The sequence below is a fragment of the Odocoileus virginianus genome, chromosome 33 (assembly GCF_023699985.2).
Source record: "Odocoileus virginianus isolate 20LAN1187 ecotype Illinois chromosome 33, Ovbor_1.2, whole genome shotgun sequence".
NCBI classification, from domain to species: domain Eukaryota; kingdom Metazoa; phylum Chordata; class Mammalia; order Artiodactyla; family Cervidae; genus Odocoileus; species Odocoileus virginianus.
In genome coordinates this window covers 37,079,892-37,104,291 of record NC_069706.1, presented here as the reverse complement: position 1 = coordinate 37,104,291, position 24,400 = coordinate 37,079,892, and the positions used below count along the sequence as shown (strand labels likewise).

Sequence of the window (24,400 nt, the reverse complement as noted above, 5' to 3'; positions counted from 1 at the left end):
GCAATGTTTAAGAGGAACAACTCTAACAATATTATCTTCCCTCCAAATCTAATCCAATTTGGAAGCAATGGTTTAATATTTGATTTTAACTTAGTTGAACCACAAACTCGTCAACAGCAAAGGTTAAGGGAGCCAATTTGTCATCAAAATGTGTAGGAAATGTGAGATGAGGACAACAGCTAATGGAAATACCCAGAGGAAGTTAATTAGATGAAATTTCAATTACCTTTTGATACTGTTCTTCATTCATCTGCAGGGCAAGCAAAAAGTCTTCATGCTGAGGAACAAAAAACCAGACACACAGATGCAAATTTACTCAAGATGCCATAAACCATTCAGCATTTACTTTCATAAACGTAAAATAATTATTAATAGTCATCTCTTCAGTTATGTAGTTTACTAGTTTAAAAAGTTAACTGATAACAAATTTAAAATGCATCAGAGTGCTGTATGTAAAAAAGGAAACCTTACAAGTACTAGACTATATGAAGAAAACATTTCTTAAATCTCACTCAAAATATAGAAGTAATAAAAGACTGACACAAAACACTTATGAAGAGTGCAGAACAGCATGTAAGTAAACAAAAAAAAAAGTTTGACAACATACTTTGCTGGTAAGGCTAGCAAGAAACAGGCACTCTTCTACATTACTGGTGAGAATGCAAAAGAGTACAACCACCATGGAGGGGAGTTTGGCATGATGTTAACAGTGATGTAAGTATTTATACTCTCATTCATCAATTGCACTTATAGGAAATCTATTCCAGTATAGGAAATCTATTCCGAAGTTACCCTGGGGCAGAAATACGAAATGATATATGCATACAGTTATCTATCACGGCACTATCTGTAACAGCAGAAATCTGGAAAGAAGCTTGAATGTCCAGCAAAAAAGGGCAACAACTGAGTCAACCCTGATACTGCAGACAACGGCACACCAGGTGGTTTCTAAAGGAAGGAGAAAAATCCCCGTGGACTGCTGTGGAGTCATCATTAGGATGCAGTTAAGTGAAAAGGGTAAGGGCAGAACAGTGTGTATCTTTTAGGTAAGAAAGAAATGCCCCCCCCCCCCCAATATATATATACACACACGTGCTTTTACATAAAAGAAGGAAAGATAAACAAAAAACTATAAAATGGTTATGATAAGAGATCTGACCTCACAGATATCCTAAAGAGTCTTGGGAAACTCAGGGGTCCATGGGCCAAATTTGAGTTTCTGGTCTAGAAAATACACACAGGCACACTTCATTTTACTGCACTTTTCAGATAGTGCTCTTCAAAAAAAAGAAAAAGAAAAAAAAACAAAACCCCACAAAAACTGGTTTTGTGACTTGCATCAAAGCAAGTCTACTGATGCTTTTTCTCCAACAGCCATTTGTTTACTTTATGTGTCAGTGTCACTTTTTAGCAATTCTCACAATATTTTAGGCTTTTTCATCATTATTACTGTATTTGTTATGGTGATCAGTGACCTTTGATGCTACCACTACAATTGTTTTAGGGTGCCACGAACTGCGCCATAAAAGACAGCGAACTTAATCAATAAATGTTATGTATGTTCTGACTGATTCACTGATGGGCCATTCCCCATTCCTCTCCCTAGTACCCGAGACACAACAATACTGAAAACAGGCTAATTAACAACCCTACAATTGTCTCTAAGCATTCAAATGAAGAGTAGTCCATCTCTTACTTTAAATCAAAACCTAGAGACAATTTAAGCTCAGTGAGGAAGGCATGTTGAAAGTCGAGACAGGCCAGAAGCTAAGCCTCTTGCACTGAACAGTTAGCCAAGTTGTAAGTACAAAGGAAAACTTCTTGAAAGAAATGTAAAGTGTGACAGCAGTAGCATGAATGGCAAGAAAGTGAAACAGCATTACTGCTGACATGAAGATGCACTGGTCTGGCCAGAAGCGTAAACGAGCCACAACATTCTCTTAAACCAAAGTCAATCCAGAGCAAGGCCCAAACTCCATTCCAAGCACTGAAGGATGGAAGATATGAGGAAGCTGTAGAAGAAAAGTCTGATGTCAGCAGAGGTTGGTTCACGCAGTTTAAGGAAAGACGCCGTTTCCCTAACATGGAAGTGCAAGGGGAAGCAGTGGGCGCTGACGTTGCGGAAGTTGCAACAAGGTATCCAGAAGGTGCAGCTGAGATTACGGAAGAAGGTGGCCACACTAAACAACAGGTTTCCAATAGATAAAACAGCCTTCTACTGGAAGAAGATGCCATCAAGGACCTTCACGGAGAGAGAGAAGCCGATGCCTGGCTTCAAAGGACAGGCTGGCTCTCCTGTTAGGGGTTAGGGCCCCTGGTAACCTGAAGCTGAAGCCAGCACTCCTTTCACCGTTCCAAAAATCCTAGGGCCCTTAAGAACCAGGCTATCTCTATTCCGCTTGTACTCTATAAATGGAACAACAAAGCTTGGATGACAGAACATCTGTTTACAAGACTGTTTACTGAATAATTTAAGCTTGCTGAGAACCACTGCTGAGAAAAAGATTCCTTTCAAAATATTACTGCTCACTGAAATGCTCCTGGTCACCTAAGAGGTCTAATGGAGAGGAACAAGATTTTCATGCCTGCTAACACAACATCCATTCTGCATCTCATGGATCAAGGAGTAGTTTTTAACTTTCGAGACTTATTAAGAAATGCATTTTGTAAGACTTATAAGCCATAGTGATTCCTATGTTGAATCTGGGGCAAAGTCAACTGAAAACTTCTGGAAGGGGTTCACTATTCCACATGCAATTAAAAAAACACTTGTAATTTATGGGAAGACATGAAAACACCAACATTAACAGGAGTATGGAAGAAGTTGATCCCAACACTCATAGCTGACTTTAAAGAAGGAATTAATTGCAGATGTTGTATAAACAGCAAGAGATCTAGAATTAGAATCAAACAGCTGCAATCTCATTAATAAAACCTTAAAATGTAAGGAGCTGCTTTTTACAGATGAGCCAAAAAAAAAAAAAAAAAGAAGCAGTTTCTTGAGATGTAAATTACTGGTGAAGATACTATGAAGATTGCTGAAATAACAACAAAGGATTTAAAAAATCTCATAAACTTAGTTGATAAGGCAGCAGCAGGATTTGAGTGGACTGACTCCAATTTTGAAAGAAGTTTTACTGTGGGTAAAATGTGATCAAACAGCATAGCATGTTACAGAGAAATCATTCATGAAATGAAGAATATCGATCAATTTGGCAAACTTCATTTGCCACATCTTAAGAAATTTGGACAGCTACCTCAACCTTCAGCAAGCACCACTCTTATCAGTGAGAAGCCCACCAAAACTGAGGCAAGACCACCCCCTCCCCACCAGTGAAAAGATTACGACTTGCTGAAAACACAGATGATGGTTAGCATTTTTTAGCAATAAAGTATTTCTTAATTAAGGCTTGGACATTGTTTTTTGAGACATAACGCTATTACACACTTACTATAGTGTAAACATAACTTTTCTATGCAATGGGAAGCCAAAAAATTTTGATGATGAGCTTTACTACAATATTCACTTTATTGTACTGGTCTGCAACTGAACCCACAGTATCTCTGAGGTCTGCCTATATTAAATAACCAAATTTGCATCTTCCAGCTGACTTGCACATTTGATAGTACATTTCTGGCCTGGAGAATTCAATGGCCTATATGGTCCATGGGGTCGCAGAGTCAGACATGACTGACTGACTTTGACTTTTACTTTTGGAAGAATTAAAGAGCTAAATGGAATCTGTTTTTTCCTCTCCTAGTAGAGGGCGAAGAAGGTGAAACATGTGTTTACTAAGTGCCAATTAAAATAACGTAAATCTGACTTGTGAAACTGTGAATTTTAGTCAGTATTACTACAAAACCTAGCTTGTTTTCCTTTTAAAAACTTTATGACTTATTCAAATTAATCACTTAAAAGGCAAATCTTCAAAGACAGCTTCACACTAAGCCCTACCAGCAAATCAGAATCCTAGAAACATATTCCAAACACATCTTCCTACCTCTGCCATCTCTTTGATTTTCTGCTCGTAGAACTCCTGCTCCTGCTGCACAGCTGGAAGGAGGGCACGCCGGTCATAGGACCTACAATGTCGCCGCTTATTTTCCAGAAAGAACATCCTCTTCTCTATTTTTTTGTCACCTAGAAGATACGTGACAATGCAGAATCATGCAGACAACTGTTCTGCTAGGAATTCAGGCAGCCATCCCAGTCTTCTGTGGCCTGGTCCCCCACCTATTCCAACCAGGATGTTAAGTTACGTGACTTTCCCATAACGTTCTTTTTGGGAAAACTGGGCTCCTAACCATTCCCCACATTCCATGCACTTTTTGACATTCTTCCTCTCCATACCCATCCCTCACTATGATCCAACTGGAAGAGCTACCCTATCCTGTCTGTATAGCACTGTATGTGTACACCGCAATCCAATTACGTGTTTACTGCTGAGGACGGGGGGTTCACGGTTTGGGGTTATTGCCCAAAGCCGCTATTGCGTGTCTGCAATTAAGCATAGCACGCAAGGAGCAGAGCTGCTGGGTCAGCTCCGGAAAACAGTGCGAGCGTTCTGCAGTGCTTGCTCCAATGTACACTCTCCCTCTGCCAGCAGTGTCGTCAGTTTTTAATCTAAGCCATCCTGGTAGGTGCACATGTGTTTTATGTATCTTTTAAAATATTTTTATTTTGAAAATGCAGTACCCAGATTTACATTAAATAATACTTAGAACACAAGCTAAGAAAATGACAAATGTCAGATTTTGCAACTGGTCTTATTTAGGTTTTGTATTTCTTTGATTTAGTAATATACGTTTTTCTAGAAAACTATCCATTCCATCCAGATTTTCTATTTACTCATAAAAGCCTGTTTTTTGGTAATCTCTATACCCTGATACATTTTTAAATTTTTCTGCTTTTCTCTTGTTCACTCTTTTAAAAAATTAAAGCATTTTTTCATTGACTATTTAGAAAACCAGTTTTTGGTTCTCTAGTCTGTTCCATCTATCTGACATATTTCTGCCAAGACCACCTGGTCTTAATCACTGTAGTTGTGGAGCAAGTCTTGAAATCCAGGAGTCTGATTTCTCCCACTTTACTCTTCTTTTAAAAGATTATTTTAGCTATTCTAGTACCCTGCCTCTCCATATAAACTTCAGGATAATTTAAAGATACCTTGCTTGTATCTGCAAAAAAAAATCTTGCTGGGATTTTGACAGAAATCACACTAGGCATGGGTTATCAATTTGGAGAGGATTTACATCTTCATTGAGTCTTCCAACCCATGAACACAGTACATGTCTTCATTTATTATATCTTTTTTGATATTTTTTCTTCAGTGTTTTGTAGTTCTCATCACAAGTCCCATACATGCTTTGTTAGATTCACACCTAAGTATTAAGTTTTTTCAAAATGACTTTAAATGGTATTGTATTTAAAATCTTGATGTCCATATGCTCACTGCTAGCATACAGATACATGAATACACTGGTTTTTGTAGGCTGATCTTTTACCCTGCAACCTTACTAAACTTCCTTGGAGCTGTATATATCTACAATCATGTCATCTGCTTAGGAGCAGTTTTGGAAGAATTTTCCAGTGAAACCAAGTGGAGCTGGAGATCTTTTTGAAGATTTAAAATTATGAATTCAATTTCCTTAACAGCTATAGGGTTATCCAAATTATCTATTTTATATAGGTAAGTTCATTGGTAGTTTGTTTTTTGAGGAAATGGTCCATTTCATCTAGGCTGTCAAAATTACGTATGTAAAGACTTCCTCCTTGGATGTCTGTAGGGTCTACAGTGAAAGCCCCTAAGAAGAGTAACTCCAATTTGCATCTTTTTTCTGTCAGCCTTGCTAGAAGGGACGTGCTGTATTTTTACTGATGTTCTGTTTACATCCAAGTTCTACCCGTAGTCCTCATGGGAGGCTATGTGGTGGCTGGCCCATAAAACAATCAAAAAGGACACTGGAGGGAGAATCTGGTCTCCCATACTCCTCATGAGAGGCTATGTGGTGGTCGGCCCATAAAACAGTGAAAAAGGACCCTGGAGGGAGAATCTGGTCTCTCTCTTTGCCAGCTGATGTATGGCTCAAACAGTACCGCTTGGATGGAAAACAGCTGAAAAGGTAAAGAATGGGATTCTTGGAACAAATGAAGGAGTCTAAGCTTACATACCTATAAACCCCTTTCAAAAGAAGACTATCTATAAGTCATAGATATAAATGTATATCAAGTATATTTTCTATTTCTAAACTTTCAGTGTCCTTAAAGATAATCCTGGTAAGACCAAGTAAAGATTCAGAATCTTGGGACTCCCTTGGTGGTCCAGTGCTTAAGACTCTGCACTTCCACTGCCAGAGGTATAGGTCTGATCCCTGCTCCAGGAACTAGGGTCTCACATAATGTGCGGTGCAATCCAAAAAAAAAAAAAAAATCAGAGGTATACCTGAAAGAATGGGCTGAAACTAATGAGGTAATGTTCACAGTGAAAAATGTCAGATGCATCAAAACTGAAGGGTCTGTGATTTAAAAAGCAAGGTGGGTAAGAAGATGAAGGTTTAATGTGAGTCAAAGGTGGGACATAGTTTGATTTTAAGAAGTTAAGGTGTTCTCAGGCTGTATGGTTGAAATTATAGAACCTAACTCCAGCTGTTGCCTCGAAACAGCAGACCTCATTTGGAGTACTCTGTCCAGCCTCGTACACCCAACCTCTCAGAGAGAAAAAGACAAGTTAGAGAAAGAGAGAAAGGGCAACTGGGAAGGTGAAGAGGCAACAGAGTTTAAATCCTTTCAGAGGCAAGAACTACAACCATGGCAGGAAACCTCAGGAGGGACATTCCTGGCTTGATACAAAGAAAGAACTTTCTACAAGACACAGCTGACCAAGAAGGGAGCAGACCACCTGTGACGTGATACTGTTCCTATCACTGAGCGTCAGAAACAAATACTGAATGACTATGTGTTAGGATGCCGAGTCAGGCATGCCTAGTCTAAATGTGGATGAACTCAGCACAGTGAAAAGCCTACACACTGTCCTCACGTTCACTCCGCCACAGATCTGTGAGAACACTGTGTGGGGAGAGCACTGCTTCACGGAGCAGCGTGGTGACCTCGGAGTCAGAACTTAGGACTTTCTCTTTCAGATCCTAAAGATCTAAAAAGAAATTCAAATACTTTCCAACTCTATAGCTATCTCATGGACTTTCCCTTTAGACACACTTGAAGTTATGAAATTAATTACATGTGTAACAGAAAGACAAACAGGAGGAAAGGGAAACATTTATGAAATAATCCACAGGAAAAGTTGAAGTGGACTCTCTTCTTGGACACAAGCAACTAAGATCAAGTCTGTTGCAAAATTCAACAAGTTTACCTCTGGAAGGGTGGCAGTGAGGAGGGGAATTAGACCAGAAGTAACCTCTTCAAAAGAGCTTTCAGCAGTTATTTCATCAACATGAACAGCAGAACTGTGAACAGTTATGTGGAACTTACGGGCCGCGTGGCTGTCGCTGCGCAGAGCCCGCCCTGTCAGGTGCGCACAGGGCTCCTCTGCACTAAGCCTCAAGCGCCGGGCCACCTCTACCAAGTAGTCATAAGGTTAATTCTTGTCAAACCTTCAAGACCCATTTTCCCCTCAAGCTTAAAAATGTCCCTACACACAAATCTCTAATACTACACACAATTTTCCTTTCGTGGTGTATCCTAAGCAGAAAGAAGATGACAAATGCAGCCACTTTCTAAAAACATTGCCGCGCCTTCAAAGCAGTCCCATCAGTGACAGTCCTCAGACTGCTGTGACAGGGCACTTCAGGCAGCCACACCACGAGGCCCCTTTGGGTTGTGCAGGACGGGACCGCTCTGGAAACCCCCTCAGCAACAGTCACATTTGGCCATTACCTTGTTCAAATTTGAAATCTATGTAAGAATACTGATTCATTTCTTTTCTCTTTTTTCTTTTTCCACTGGTTTCTGGCGATAGCTCCTGCCATTTTTTAATGGCGTCAGAAAAGGCCTAAAAATTGAGAAAGGGAAAGGTTACTGCTGTAAATGGGACACAAGAATACGTGAAACACAGCAATCCAAAATCTCGTTGTGACTCACAGTTTCAGCTACCTTCCCTATACAGCTTACCAGAAAAGGCAGTGGCAAAATAAGCAGGTAGCATTTCTTTACTTCATTCTCTTTCAACAACTGCTATAATGGCAGAACCAAGATGCTGACTGATAAAGAGGTGCACGAGAAGGCAAACCATCGGAGGTGTCCATGAATAAGCACAGGTTAGACCATGTAACAAATGGCTACAAGTCACGTTTCACAGGCATGAAACATGGGTGTTTCATGGTGTTTCTCTGGTCAACAATCCTGCCTCCAGAAACCAGATCTGAAAGAGACACGTGCACCCCAATGTTCATCGCAGCACTGTTTATAATAGCCAGGACATGGAAGCAACCTAGACGCCCATCAGCAGACGAATGGATAAGGAAGCTGTGGTACATATACACCATGGAATATTACTCAGCCATTAAAAAGAATTCATTTGAATCAGTTCTAATGAGATGGATGAAACTGGAGCCCATTATACAGAGTGAAGTAAGCCAGAAAGATAAAGACCATTACAGTATACTAATACATATATATGGAATTCAGAAAGATGGTAACAATAACCCTATATGCAAAACAGAAAAAGAGACCCAGATGTATAGAACAGACGTGTGGACTCTGGGAGAAGGCGAGGGTGGGATGTTTCAAGAGAACAGCATCGAAACATGTGTATTATCTAGGGCGAAACAGATCACCAGCCCAGGCTGGATGCATGAGACAAGTGCTCGGGCCTGGTGCACTGGGAAGACCCAGAGGGATCGGGCGGAGAGGGAGGTGGGAGGGGGGATCGGGATGGGGAATACATGTAAAACCATGGCTGATTCTTGTCAATGTATGACAAAAACCACTGCAATATTGTGAAGTAATCAGCCTCCAACTAAAAAAATTAAAAACCCTGCCTCCCTTTCCCCCATGTTCTCGCTGCTTTCACTCACCTCCCCACTTTGCACTGAACACTGGAGTGCAAGATGCTTATGCCAGAGATACTCCCTTCTCTTCCACATCTTTAGCTTCTTCCTTTTTTTATATCTTTCCAATAGGCATTTAAAGGTGATCAAGTCTCTGCTATCTTAAAAGAAAACCTTTCCTCCCAGACCTCCTTCCTCTTCCAACTACCAGTTCCGCTTCGCTTTCTTCCCTGTTGTTTGTAGCCAAGCTTATCAAAAGAGCCATCTGCACATATCATCACCTCGCCTCCCAGGAGCAGCAGCCCTCTCTACCCTGGTCTCTACCCCACCTTTCCACTTACTCACCTTCCTAACACGGGGCCAAGGCCAGTGCCTCCGCTTCGGCCCTCACCTCCCGGGATCTCAGCGGTGATGCCAGCGCGGCCTGCCCCGCTCTCTGCCCCTCCTGCCTCGTCTCCACGCTGCGGGTCCTCCAGGCAGCCCTGGCTCTCCTCTCACCTGACAGTCTCTTTAGGCACACCTCATCCACGTGGGTGAGGTCACCTTCCACATGCTGACCAATCTCAAATAACCCCTTCTCCAGTCTGTTACTGCCCCCACTTTTGGTCCATTCAGCCACTCAATGAATTGTTTTCACTCAGATATATGAGGCCCACCCAGCATGCTGGCAGTTCAGCGTTTCCCAGACAGAATTCACTATCTTTTCCTCCAAATTAGCTCTTCTATGGGAATCCTCATCCCAGGAAATGACACGTCTGCCCTCCACGCTCTACCCTCCCTCCTGACCTCCTGCTTAGGCAGAAGCACTTAGGGGGTGTGATTAAATGTCACTTGCTCAGAGAGGCCCTCCTGGAGCCTCTCAGAGCACCCTCCAGTTATGTACGCTTTCAGAAGAGCTATCACAGTTGTAATCACATACTTATCTGTGATCTGCTCCGTTATTTCCTCCCCTAGACTCTGAGCCTCTATGACACAGACTGTCGCAAGAGCTCACAGAGCACCTTCAGCAACATGCAGTCCGGGTCTAACACTCATTTGGAAAGTAAAAGCTTACAGGGATGTGCATGTGTTATAGGAATGCTGCTAATAAATCACGTTCTGAAGCTGTTTATCTTAAACAGCTGTGTATCCCTGTGGTAAAAGGGTAACAAAACAAGTACTTTAAGACAGAGGATCAGCCCTGCATCTTAACCTATCTCCTATCTCACTTCCTTTTCAAAGCTCCTCAGTGTGGGAATCAGAAGGGAATTGACATTTGCTGTATGCACCTCCAATGAGCTAAGCACTGCATGCAGCCCTTTCAAGTCCTTAATTATCCCATTTAATTCTCACCGCAATCCTCTAAGGAGGTTATTATTTATACATAGTAGAGGGAAGCAAGGCTACAGAGAAGGGCAAACCTTAATTAAAGTGAGGACAGGACTCAGGCCAGTCTTGGAACTATAGCTCCTCTCTTTGGCGTCACCGTGTCCTCAGTTAGATTCAGTGAGACTCCACCAAGTTTCATCTTGCTACCTCTCTATATCTCTGATCAGCGTCCTCCACAGCTACAGTGCCTCTTCCCTTGCTTCCTTTCTTTCTGGAATTCCCACTATACAAGGTATTCCCCACAAATTCTTAGGCACCAATGTTTGTACTCAGCTGCAAGGCTACTAATTTATACCAAATTTTATCTACAGGTAAATACCCCACCCTTGAATCAAGGCTGTTCTCTAAAACCCAGGAAAGGGAGCAAGACAAGTTATTATGACTTGCATTTTATAAATGAGGTAATTCACAAATCAAATACCCAAAGTATTAGTTTTGACAATCAAAGATCCAGGCTGGTTCCAATTTTCAGGGCATCTGTGACAGCAGCCAAACTTCCTTTAAGGGATGACCTAAAAACACGACAACTGGCATCTGATGATGTAAAAGTTGAGAGGTAGACAGAGACTCCTCTGTGGAGCCTGGTGGAAAGGTCAAGTCCAGAGACAGCGATATGTTACCTGTATGGAGATAAAGGTGACCATTCAAGTACACGGAGGGAGAAATCTAGGAAGCCTGGGTAAGACCCTGAGAATGACCACCTAAGACAACAGAAGCTAAAGGATGGGTTAAAAAAGATGGCCCTGACCACCAGCATTAAGTTTCATGAGGGAAGAAACCTGTATGTCCACTGTGACATTCCCAATGTGTGACCTACGGCAGGCACTCAGACACCTCTGCCTGAAAGAAAGAGGAAGTCACATCTGTGGCAGAACTACTGAGAAAAACTAGGAGGGGAAATTTTCAATCTACTCGAACCATCAGTCTGAGTGTGTAAAGCAAGACACAGAAAGTTGTCAGGATCTCCAGGCTGGCCAAAGAGTTGGTTCATGTTTTTCTGTAAGACGGGACACAAATACCTGAACGAATTTTTTGGTGAACTCAACAAAATAAAGAAAATTTATCTTTGTCAAAAGGCAAGGTGAAGGAAAATCCCAAGATGACAGTCACAAGGCAGGCATGGAGAAAGCAGCAGGCATGAAGTTCTGCAAGTTTAAGACTAACAAGTGGCAGAACTAGAATTAAAATACAAGCAAGAAATCAAATCTAAGTTTGATCAAGATTCTGGATGTCACCAATTTATAGGAAACAGACGAACTGTTTAATTACAATGCAGGGGTGCAGTCAAAAAACTCAGACTGTGGAAGCCTATAAGATAAAACAACCCAGTTTTTTTCCAACAAATAAGCAGCAAGGGAAAACAAAGGAGAAAGAGAGCTTGCAGATTAAGAGATTCAAGAACTCATCAGCCACATGCAATAAACATATTTTACTTGGAATTCTGTGACCAAACAAGCTGTTTAAAGATTTATGACATATTCAGAAAAATCTGAATACTGACTGGATATCTGGTGATGTTAATCTTTAAGGTGTGATGATGGTATTTTGATTAGATTTTAAACTATTTCATCTTTGCCTTTATCTTTTAAAAATTAATACTGAAATGCTTATGGAATTTACTTCAGGTAGGGGTAGGTGGGTAAGGGTGGAAATATAAGACTGGGCAGGAGCTGGCAACTGCTGAAGGGGAGTGACAGTATGCAGGGGCTTGTTACAACACCATCTCCACTTCTGTACTGTCTGATGTTTACAGTAAACATGGTAACAAACAGCAATCCTCTGGGCACATCTCCTCCCCCCCGCCCCCCTAAGCATGACCTCCCACAGGGCAGAAGTCTTGTGCGCCACGTGTGTGCGACAGGGAGACGCTCTAAAAGGGCACATCAGAGTTTAGCTTTTGTCAAACATTACTTCCCCTTAAAATACCTGATGTTCACTCAAGTAGCCCAACCCATCTCTTTTCAAAATCCTGTAAAATCTTAGATTAACCACCCAAACAAATAAGACACCACAAAAAATATAAAGGGCCAGACAAATGAGGAAAAGGATATGGAAGCTATGAACAAGAACTGAGCCATAAAACTCTACAATTTCCACCCAAATAACGACAAGCTGGGGGATGATCATACCTTCAATGTGGAGAAGCATCTGCTAGCGAAATCACTTTTACTGACCTCAGGATGTAGGCAGGGACATTTCTAATGAGGACCAACCCACCTCCAGACCACGGGAGCTGTCTCCTGCTGCTACCCTTTTACTTTTCATCTGGGCTTCCTGGGAGCTCAGAAAATGTGTAAGGCACCACAGGATCAATAAAAATGCCACACAGGGCCCTAAAGATGAAAAAGCCCCTTCTTTCTCAAGGTCATTAACTTGGAGAGGGGAAGCTCGTTCATTTTTGAATGACAGTGCAGACATTCCCTCTTTATCAGGGGGAACAAGAAGGCAATATCTATCAGAAATAGAAGGCATTATCTCTGTGATCCCTTCAGAGTATTTTTAACTAAAATGAACCTGTAATTAGGAGTTTGCCAACAGATGCCTGGATCTTATCAAGGTAAAGGTGGAAGGGGCCTAGACTCAACACATTCACCAATGTTCACCTTCTTTCAGGTTAAGACCCAGTGGGTGTTTTAACAAGTAAAGTAACTCCACATTTGCTTGTCTTCTGGAAAGAAAAGCACACTGTTTGCTAAGAGTCAAGAAAAACCGATTTAAAGGCAGGAGAGAAGAGGGACAGGTCAAGGGCCTGCTGGCGCTTGCTCTTCTGTCCTGGCCGCCATCGAAGGGCCACTGCAAGGTGGGCTGCATTAAATGGAGCACGTCTGCTGCTCACTAGTGACAGCTCCCTTCTAGGGTCTGGCCCTTGAGTGGAATCTTATTTAGAGGCCAGAAAGAAAGAAAGAAAACCTTGAGAGCTTTCAGGAGTTGCTCACTCTCTTATGAAGCAAACCACCACTCCCTGGGCAGTGCTGGGTTCCTGGCCCTTTGGAATCTACCTCATGCTCACTGGTAACTGAGCCATCTCGGGGAGGATGGCGGGACCAGCCCAGGACAGAAAGCACAGCAGCGGGGAAGAGCACTGGAGCACACCCTCCTGCTCCACACTCCATAGGGAAATGGAGCACACCCTCCTGCTCCACACTCCATAGGGAAACGGAGCACACCCTCCTGCTCCACACTCCATAGGGAAATGCAACACACCCTCCTGCTCCACACTCCATAGGGAAATGGAGCACACCCTCCTGCTCCACACTCCATAGGGAAATGCAACACACCCTCCTGCTCCACACTCCATAGGGAAATGCAACACACCCTCTGCTCCACACTCCATAGGGAAATGCAACACACCCTCTGCTCCACACTCCATAGGGAAATGCAACACACCCTCCTGCTCCACACTCCATAGGGAAACGCAGCACACCCTCCTGCTCCACACTCCATAGGGAAATGCAACACACCCTCTGCTCCACACTCCATAGGGAAATGCAACACACCCTCTGCTCCACACTCCATAGGGAAATGCAACACACCCTCTGCTCCACACTCCATAGGGAAATGCAACACACCCTCTGCTCCACACTCCATAGGGAAATGCAACACACCCTCCTGCTCCACACTCCATAGGGAAATGGAGCACACCCTCCTGCTCCACACTCCATAGGGAAACGCAACACACCCTCCTGCTCCACACTCCATAGGGAAATGCAACACACCTTCCTGCTCCACACTCCATAGGGAAATGCAACACACCCTCCGCTCCACACTCCATAGGGAAATGCCACACACCCTCCTGCTCCACACTCCATAGGGAAATGCAACACACCCTCTGCTCCACACTCCATAGGGAAATGGAGCACACCCTCCTGCTCCACACTCCATAGGGAAACGCAGCACACCCTCCTGCTCCACACTCCATAGGGAAATGCAACACACCCTCTGCTCCACACTCCATAGGGAAATGGAGCACACCCTCTGCTCCACACTCCATAGGGAAATGCAACACACCCTCTGCTCCACACTCCATAGGGAAATGCAACACACCCTCTGCTCCACACTCCATAGGGAAATGCAACACACCCTCTGCTCCACACTCCATAGGGAAATGCAACACACCTTCCTGCTCCACACTCCATAGGGAAATGCAACACACCCTCCGCTCCACACTCCATAGGGAAATGCCACACACCCTCCTGCTCCACACTCCATAGGGAAATGCCACACACCCTCTGCTCCACACTCCATAGGGAAATGCAACACACCCTCTGCTCCACACTCCATAGGGAAATGCAACACACCCTCCTGCTCCACACTCCATAGGGAAATGCAACACACCCTCTGCTCCACACTCCATAGGGAAATGCAACACACCCTCTGCTCCACACTCCATAGGGAAATGCAACACACCCTCCTGCTCCACACTCCATAGGGAAACGCAGCACACCCTCCTGCTCCACACTCCATAGGGAAATGCAACACACCCTCTGCTCCACACTCCATAGGGAAATGGAGCACACCCTCTGCTCCACACTCCATAGGGAAACGCAACACACCCTCCTGCTCCACACTCCATAGGGAAATGCAACACACCCTCTGCTCCACACTCCATAGGGAAATGCAACACACCCTCTGCTCCACACTCCATAGGGAAATGCAACACACCCTCTGCTCCACACTCCATAGGGAAATGCAACACACCCTCTGCTCCACACTCCATAGGGAAATGCAACACACCCTCCTGCTCCACACTCCATAGGGAAATGGAGCACACCCTCCTGCTCCACACTCCATAGGGAAACGCAACACACCCTCCTGCTCCACACTCCATAGGGAAATGCAACACACCTTCCTGCTCCACACTCCATAGGGAAATGCAACACACCCTCCGCTCCACACTCCATAGGGAAATGCCACACACCCTCCTGCTCCACACTCCATAGGGAAATGCAACACACCCTCTGCTCCACACTCCATAGGGAAATGGAGCACACCCTCCTGCTCCACACTCCATAGGGAAACGCAGCACACCCTCCTGCTCCACACTCCATAGGGAAATGCAACACACCCTCTGCTCCACACTCCATAGGGAAATGCAACACACCCTCTGCTCCACACTCCATAGGGAAATGCAACACACCCTCTGCTCCACACTCCATAGGGAAATGCAACACACCCTCTGCTCCACACTCCATAGGGAAATGCAACACACCTTCCTGCTCCACACTCCATAGGGAAATGCAACACACCCTCCGCTCCACACTCCATAGGGAAATGCCACACACCCTCCTGCTCCACACTCCATAGGGAAATGCAACACACCCTCTGCTCCACACTCCATAGGGAAATGCAACACACCCTCTGCTCCACACTCCATAGGGAAATGCAACACACCCTCTGCTCCACACTCCATAGGGAAACGCAACACACCCTCCTGCTCCACACTCCATAGGGAAATGGAGCACACCCTCCTGCTCCACACTCCATAGGGAAATGGAGCACACCCTCTGCTCCACACTCCATAGGGAAATGCAACACACCCTCCTGCTCCACACTCCATAGGGAAATGCGACACACCCTCTGCTCCACACTCCATAGGGAAATGCAACACACCCTCCTGCTCCACACTCCATAGGGAAATGGAGCACACCCTCCTGCTCCACACTCCATAGGGAAATGCAACACACCCTCTGCTCCACACTCCATAGGGAAATGGAGCACACCCTCCTGCTCCACACTCCATAGGGAAACGCAGCACACCCTCCTGCTCCACACTCCATAGGGAAATGCAACACACCCTCTGCTCCACACTCCATAGGGAAATGCAACACACCCTCCTGCTCCACACTCCATAGGGAAATGGAGCACACCCTCCTGCTCCACACTCCATAGGGAAACGCAACACACCCTCCTGCTCCACACTCCATAGGGAAATGCAACACACCTTCCTGCTCCACACTCCATAGGGAAATGCAACACACCCTCCGCTCCACACTCCATAGGGAAATGCCACACACCCTCCTGCTCCACACTCCATAGGGAAATGCAACACACCCTCTGCTCCACACTCCATAGGGAAATGCAACACACCCTCTGCTCCACACTCCATAGGGAAATGGAGCACACCCTCTGCTCCACACTCCATAGGGAAATGCAACACACCCTCTGCTCCACACTCCATAGGGAAATGCCACACACCCTCCTGCTCCACACTCCATAGGGAAATGGAGCACACCCTCCTGCTCCACACTCCATAGGGAAATGCAACACACCCTCTGCTCCACACTCCATAGGGAAATGCAACACACCCTCTGCTCCACACTCCATAGGGAAATGCAACACACCCTCTGCTCCACACTCCATAGGGAAATGCAACACACCCTCTGCTCCACACTCCATAGGGAAATGGAGCACACCCTCCTGCTCCACACTCCATAGGGAAACGCAGCACACCCTCCTGCTCCACACTCCATAGGGAAATGCAACACACCCTCTGCTCCACACTCCATAGGGAAATGCAACACACCTTCCTGCTCCACACTCCATAGGGAAATGCAACACACCCTCCGCTCCACACTCCATAGGGAAATGCGACACACCCTCTGCTCCACACTCCATAGGGAAATGCCACACACCCTCCTGCTCCACACTCCATAGGGAAATGCAACACACCCTCTGCTCCACACTCCATAGGGAAATGCAACACACCCTCTGCTCCACACTCCATAGGGAAATGCAACACACCCTCTGCTCCACACTCCATAGGGAAATGCAACACACCCTCTGCTCCACACTCCATAGGGAAATGCCACACACCCTCCTGCTCCACACTCCATAGGGAAATGCCACACACCCTCTGCTCCACACTCCATAGGGAAATGCAACACACCCTCTGCTCCACACTCCATAGGGAAATGCAACACACCCTCTGCTCCACACTCCATAGGGAAATGCAACACACCTTCCTGCTCCACACTCCATAGGGAAATGCCACACACCCTCCTGCTCCACACTCCATAGGGAAATGCGACACACCCTCTGCTCCACACTCCATAGGGAAATGCAACACACCCTCCTGCTCCACACTCCATAGGGAAATGGAGCACACCCTCCTGCTCCACACTCCATAGGGAAATGGAGCACACCCTCTGCTCCACACTCCATAGGGAAATGCAACACACCCTCCTGCTCCACACTCCATAGGGAAATGCGACACACCCTCTGCTCCACACTCCATAGGGAAATGGAGCACACCCTCCTGCTCCACACTCCATAGGGAAACGCAACACACCCTCTGCTCCACACTCCATAGGGAAATGCAACACACCCTCTGCTCCACACTCCATAGGGAAACGCAACACACCCTCCTGCTCCACACTCCATAGGGAAACGCAACACACCCTCCTGCTCCACACTCCATAGGGAAATGCACGTCCTTACGGTCACACCAGAACTTTCCTGCTTCTCATCTGTGCTTCTTTTCATTCAGTTGTTTCTCATCAGCAAATATCTTTGTCTACATATCTTCACCCTGACAAACTCCTTAGCTCTTTGCCATCATAAATCATCCCAACTTCTGCAAGCTGAACTCTTCATCCTGTTATCACGGGAAGAAGGAGCCAAGAGGTGTGACCCCCACAGAAGACCAAGTAGAGCACCTTTCGGGTGATTGCATAGTGTCCTTTGAGCTCGTGCAGGGCCCACTTGATGTCCTGACTGCTAAGCATTTTGAAGTCAGCCATCAGGAGGTCGGCAGCTTGGGTGAAGCAGCGCTGGTCAAGAGGAGTCAATTTAGAATAGTCAAAAAAGTCTACTGCAGGCAACTGAAACGAGAGAGAGGCACAACATTAGAGGCCAGACAGTGCATTTCCAGGGGGAACATTTCCAGGGGGAAATCATTTGAAGAATTACCGACTAAAGAAAAGAGTAATCTGACTTGTACTAATTACTCAAAAGGAGGATACCAGCCCTGAACAAAGATGAAGAAATGATGTTCAGAGAGGTCTGGAGTCTGGAGACTAGTTTTGCTAGTCGGAACTATGAAAAAATATAGTTGGGGGTTTGAAGACAACTTTTTAGCCATTTTGTTTTCACAAAATGTTTAGAAAAAACTGAGTTTTTTTTCCCCCAGCTACAAAATACAGGCATATTTCAGGAATACTGTAGGTTTGCTTTCAGATCACTGCAATGAAGTTAATATCACAATAAAGTGAGCCACACAAATTGTTTGGTTTCCCAACTTTTAGAAAAGTTAAAATTACACCATACTGTAGTCTAGTAAGTGTGCAACAGTGTATGTCTAAAAAAAAAAAAGCACATACCTCAATTAATTCTATAATTTACTGCTAAAAAATGCTAATCATTATCGGAGCTTTCAGCAAATCAATCTTTTCGCAATAGTAACATCAAAGGTCACTGATCACAGATCATCATAACAAATATAGTAATAATATAAAAGTCAGAAATATCATGAGAATTACCAAAATGTAACAGAGACACGAAGTGAACAAAAGTGGTTGGAAAAATGGCACTGACAGATTTGCTCAAGACAGGGTTGCCACAAACCTTCAATTTGTAAAATCAAAAAACTGTAACATCTATAAAGTGCAATAAAATGAAGAGCAATAAAATGAGTAATAACCATACATGAAAGAAGCCGTCAAAAAGAATTTGTGGGAAGTGGAAGGATGGTGCAACAGAGACCAGGAAAGCAGTTCTGAACTATACTTTCCTTCAAACACTGAACATACTAAATGCTAGTCTGGACCACACATGAAGACAATGATTAAGATTTTTAAAAACCAAACTGTTTATATCTTAACACAGGATTTGGTTACACAGGTGTATGCACTGTATATAAATCTTACTCAAAAAGAAAAACAGATATTAAACTCTAGGCAACAATATGCATGCTAAAGTATTTATGTGGCAGAGTACTGATGTTTTAGCAATTTGCTCTGAAGTGGGTTATAATAAAATATAAGAGGGATGTGATGGACAGAGGGATGGATATGGGACAAACTGGACACAGTAAAATGTTAACTTTTAATAGTACTGGCTGGTGTGTATATAGAAAATCAACAGAAAGTTCTTTTGGCTTTACTGTGTGTTTGAAAATTTAATAAAATGTTAAACCCTAAGATGATACAAAGAGTCCTGGCCAATTCTTGATTCATCTTAGGAACTTGCTTTGTAAGATTAAAGATATAGAGGATTTGTTTAATTCTTTGTGCGAAGGGAAGATGGAATTACAACGAATACAGAACTCAAGGTGACTCAGAGGGGGAAGTCCCACTAAAATATGTATTCTGAAAAACCTATTTTCCTGGATAGTCTTTAAAAAACGTATCTTGACAAAAGACTTTATTCCCTTAAAAATGATGCAAAGAGGAGAGAATTTCCAAGTAGACACTGCAAAACCAGAGCACCACTTGCCTTCATCTCATCTTGGCTGGCAAGCAGGCTGCTATTGGGATTCATAAGGACTCTGTCTTCTCTCTTTGGATAATCTGGATTTTCCAGAAGAAAATTACAAAGTCTGTAAAAATAAATGACGTTACTGTCACACTGCTTCTAAATGCCACACTTGCTCACTGATTCAAACATAATGTATGAAAATAAAATCTCTAGTCACATTGTAACTGACCTATCAGGAAATGACAACGTCTGCAGATCAGAAAAACAAATGAACAAATAAGACGTTACACTGAACTTCTATTTTTACTTGCTAATGTGAAAAGCAATACACATACTAATAAAGGTAAACTCCTCTGAAATTTCTCTATTAGTTCTTACTGGTTGAACTGTATGGAACTGGAGAATTTAGATGAAAGTATCTATCATTTGTCAGGAAGACTATTAATAAGGGATGGGGAAAAAGTCTGTATTCACATTCACAGTTTTCTAAGAGTTAATAAACAGAACATAAAAGACCTGTTATAATTCATTAGTACTTTTTTTAACCCTATGGTAAATCAATCCCCATGACGATGTGAGGGATGCTCAGTTTACTGGAAGGCTGAAGGAACAGACCATGTTTGCTTAAGAAAAAACTCTCTCCATTCCAAAATCACAGCCTTGTCTTTTTAATCACTACCATGAAACCTTTCAAAAGTAAGGATGAGGAGAATAAAATAACCCGTAAGATGTTAACACTGCCCAGATTTACAAATTTAACTAGCAAGGCCCTTCAGCCTATAAAAACCAACGGTGGCAGCACTCTGTGCCCTTGGGACACTCTCCAGTGACCAGGACAGCTGGGGGTGTGGAGCCTGAGCCACGTCAGCAGCAAGAAAGCGGCCCCGTCGCAGGGCAGGCGGGGCTCCCCCTCTCCTCCAGCTTTCTTCCTTTCTCCTGCAGACTGCCTCGAGGGTGCCCCACCGTGACTCTCCTCAGGTCTTCTGTCCAGTGACAGGAAGACAGCCTCTAATCAAGACAGGTCTAGCAGAAAGAAGTCACAGAAAAAGTGCTCACTTCCCGTTCCTCTTCTCACCAGGTGCCAGTGTTCAGGGACTGAAAACTGGGGAGGCATGCCTCTTGTGCAAACCCCCTCAGGACCCTCAGCACTGGCCCAGCTGCAGCTCACCCTCGTTCTCCTGCTCCAGGACCGGTCAAGCACCCCTCAACACCCTTCTCTTCATCATCACTTGCAGGAACCCCACGTGCACTTTCTCGTTAAGCGCTCTTCCTATCACCACGCCTAGTTCTCTGGAACACATGCCAGAAGGCATGAGAGGAAAAACCCCTTTCTCATATTGCAGCAGTAGCAAGGGGAGACATCCTCCTCAAGAATTCTGAGCACATTTCCCTTTAAAACCATGGTCACTGGTGGTGACTCTCTGTTCCAGTACAAACTGATGAGTGCCACGGTTATACAATCTCTGAAGGGTACCTGAGAATCAGTCACCATGAAGAACTCAGTATTTGTAGAGAAAGGCACAGAGTTCCAAACAACCCCTTTCTCATGCACACCTGGACATACTATAAACCAGGTGTGGAACAGCTCCTCCATTTCAACCTTACTTGTCTGTAATGTTCAGATAAGTGTGGCTATTACAGGCCAACAAAGGGGCCAAAACTAGGAATTTGAGGAAGGATAAAAAGGTCAAATAAACAAGAATTTTCTTTAATAGAATAGCCATGCATGAAGCCAGGTGGCTCAAATGGGGTGTAGGCAAGATGATCTTGGAAGAAAGCATTAAAACTCCTGTTTTGAATTTTTTAAATCTCATCCTTTAAAAATTTCTATTTTTACACATTTTCTAAATGCATTTTCTAAACCCATTTTAGAAGTTCTTTTCTTAGCAATTCATTTTGTATTTTCAACACTATGAAAAACTTTTCATATTGACATGATGCAAGATGTGGAATTCCACCTGTCAGGTATCAGAGGCTCTCACTTTGAACTGTCAAAATTCATTTCCATTTTAAAATCTCCTCTACCCTCACCAACACAACTTTCCTGGAGTTAAATGACATTCAGTGGCACAGATAATTAAGAACAGAGTTTCCTTTCTACAGATATATGCTACAACCAAATACATTAATATTTACAGCCTGGGGCAAATGCAGCGGGAGGCTTGTCAGAACTCAGATCTGCCCACCTATTGATATTATTTCATGTTTGATCTGACCTGACAAGCTAAAGGGTTTCCAGAAAGCACTCCCACTAAGTAAGCCAGGCTAATATTTCTAGCTTTTGGTTTTTAATAGTTGTTGCTGCCTCGATCCAATTTAAGTTGCATCATATGTGGGTAAACTCTTAAAGAGAGCAGGTTACCATCACAGGAGGTTCTCTGGGTAACAGGCTTCTCCGACTAAAATGACCAGCTGGTTACAATTAAAGGTGACAAAGACTGTACACAGAATGTTGGAGAGTCAGCCCCACAAAGTATCAGCCTGCTCAACTCTGCTCTGGGCCTCCTTTCAGCCCTACATTAACAACATTTAAGTTTTTTTTTTTTTTTTCATTTATTTTTATTAGCTGGAGGTTAATTACTTTACAATATTGTAGTGGTTTTTGCCATACAAGTGACATGAATCAGCCATGGATTTACATGTGTTCCCCATCCTGATCCCCCCTCCAGCCTCCCTCCCCATCCTATCCCTCTGGGTCTTCCCAGTGCACCAGCCCTGAGCACTTGTCTCATGCATCCAACCTGGGCTGGTGATCAACATTTAAGTTAGTTGTGAGAATTAACAATTCAGTCTCAAAAGTCCAGGGACAAAAGGAAAACAGTGTCAGGAAAATCAAGCAGTAGGACTTCCCTGGTAGTAAGGTGGATAAGAATCTGCCTGCCAATGCAGGGCATACGGGTTTGATCCCTGGTCCGGGAAGACTGCAGGAGCCACAGGGCAGCTAAGTCCATGCGCCACAACTACTGAAGCCTGAGCACCAGAGAGCCTCTGCTCCGCAACGAGAAGTAACTGCAATGAGAAGCCCAAGCACTGCACAAAGGGCAGCCTCCGGAGGCTTGTCACAACTACAGGAAGTCCCTATGCAGCAACAAAGACCCAGTACAATAAAAACTAAACTAATAAGTAAATTATATATATATAAAAACAATCAGACCGTAGGTTTGAAAGTATTCAATACAATTAGTGAACATTCCCTTTCCTCTGTAATTCATAAGACTTTGTTTAAGGGTGAATATCTGCTTCTCAGTGATGCATAAGGGACAGAGTCGTTAAGTCTCAAGAGAACAGGATACGTGTGAGACTCATGAGGAAGGAGGACAGAATTGTCACAGGATCTGTCAATCTGTTAAACGTTTCACTGATACCGCAGACAATTAACCTTGTAGGTATTTAGAAAACAATATATCCACCTATAGAATGAGAGGGAAATATTAAAGTATACTAAATTTCTAAAGGATTACTTAAAAATTTACTAAAAGAGTCACACACAACTGAGCAAGTGAGCACAGACCACTGGAAAGCTATTTGGAAATATGTTTCAAGCATCATGAATCTATTTATAATCCCTGATTCTAAACTTTAACTTTAGGGTTTCAGGATCTAGAATGTAATTTTAAAAAAGGAAATTACAATATGGAATAATGTAGAATAACGTTTATCAGAACATTAGTGAAACTATGAACAAGGAGAATAACAAGGAGAAAAATTAACAAAGAGGAAAATTCAATAGAGTAATTTTTAATTAAAGGTGATCATTAACACCATGAAGAAAACAACGAAAAGTATTTTTTACTTAACATTACTTCATTAAAAATCCAAATTTATATTTGCTCTGAAAAAAAATGTTTTCATTCTAAGAACTAAAAAGGTACATTAAAAAAAATTAGTTATATTTTAGTTTAGTGGAAGTCTAGGAGATATTTTTCACTGTAAAACTGTACTGATTTCTGTTCAATTTTGCCATGACTTTAAAACTGCTCTAAAAATAAAGTTTATTAATTTAAGAGCTCCTACTGGTCAAATTTAGGATAATCCACTATCATAATGAAAAATAATTACAAATTATTTAATGTATATAATTATAAAAATACCACTTATACAAAACCTTTATGTCTATACTAATTTAAAAAACAAGCAAGAGGGGGGAAAACAGCAAAATCCTCCTTACAGCAGACTATCAGATAATAATCTAGATGGTGGGTATAGGGTATTCATTTTACAGTTTTTCAACTTTTTATGTTCAAAGATTATAGGGGAGAAAATCTGTAAAAAAAAAAAAAAAAGTAATAGGGGACTATGCTAGATTAAGAAGCTAAATAGGTCAACAAACACATTATGAAACCTTGATTCCAACCTGGTTTAAAAAACTGAAAGCAGTGGCTCCCCCTCAATGGAGGGGAGAGAGAGGGCTACCAATGGCACCAACAGTGACTTGGTATGAATCAGAAAAAAGCATCTCCTCTACGCTGCTAATCTCAGAAAGAGGGCCCTTCACTCTTAGTCATGGCAGCCAGCTCCCACTCACACCCCTGCTGAATTCTACAGTACATAATACAATCTTTGAGTACTCTTTTAATTAAAATAATCTGCATTAAATAGTTGAAAATATAAT

At 43.3% G+C, this 24,400-nt stretch overlaps 1 protein-coding gene across 3 annotated transcripts in view; it reads right to left on the bottom strand.

Annotated features, from left to right (window-relative positions):
• Positions 1-24,400, bottom strand: part of RNF216 (ring finger protein 216) — a 119,335-nt gene that overhangs the window by 75,688 nt on the left and 19,247 nt on the right. For all 3 annotated transcript variants that reach the window (XM_020906711.2, XM_020906714.2, XM_020906715.2), the window contains exons 6-10: positions 19,807-19,909; positions 18,030-18,194; positions 7,895-8,009; positions 4,002-4,141; positions 227-277 (exon numbers count right to left, since the gene is read on the bottom strand). In XM_020906711.2, the coding sequence (XP_020762370.1) occupies positions 227-277; positions 4,002-4,141; positions 7,895-8,009; positions 18,030-18,194; positions 19,807-19,909 (574 nt within the window). The remainder of the gene's footprint in view (positions 1-226; positions 278-4,001; positions 4,142-7,894; positions 8,010-18,029; positions 18,195-19,806; positions 19,910-24,400) is intronic.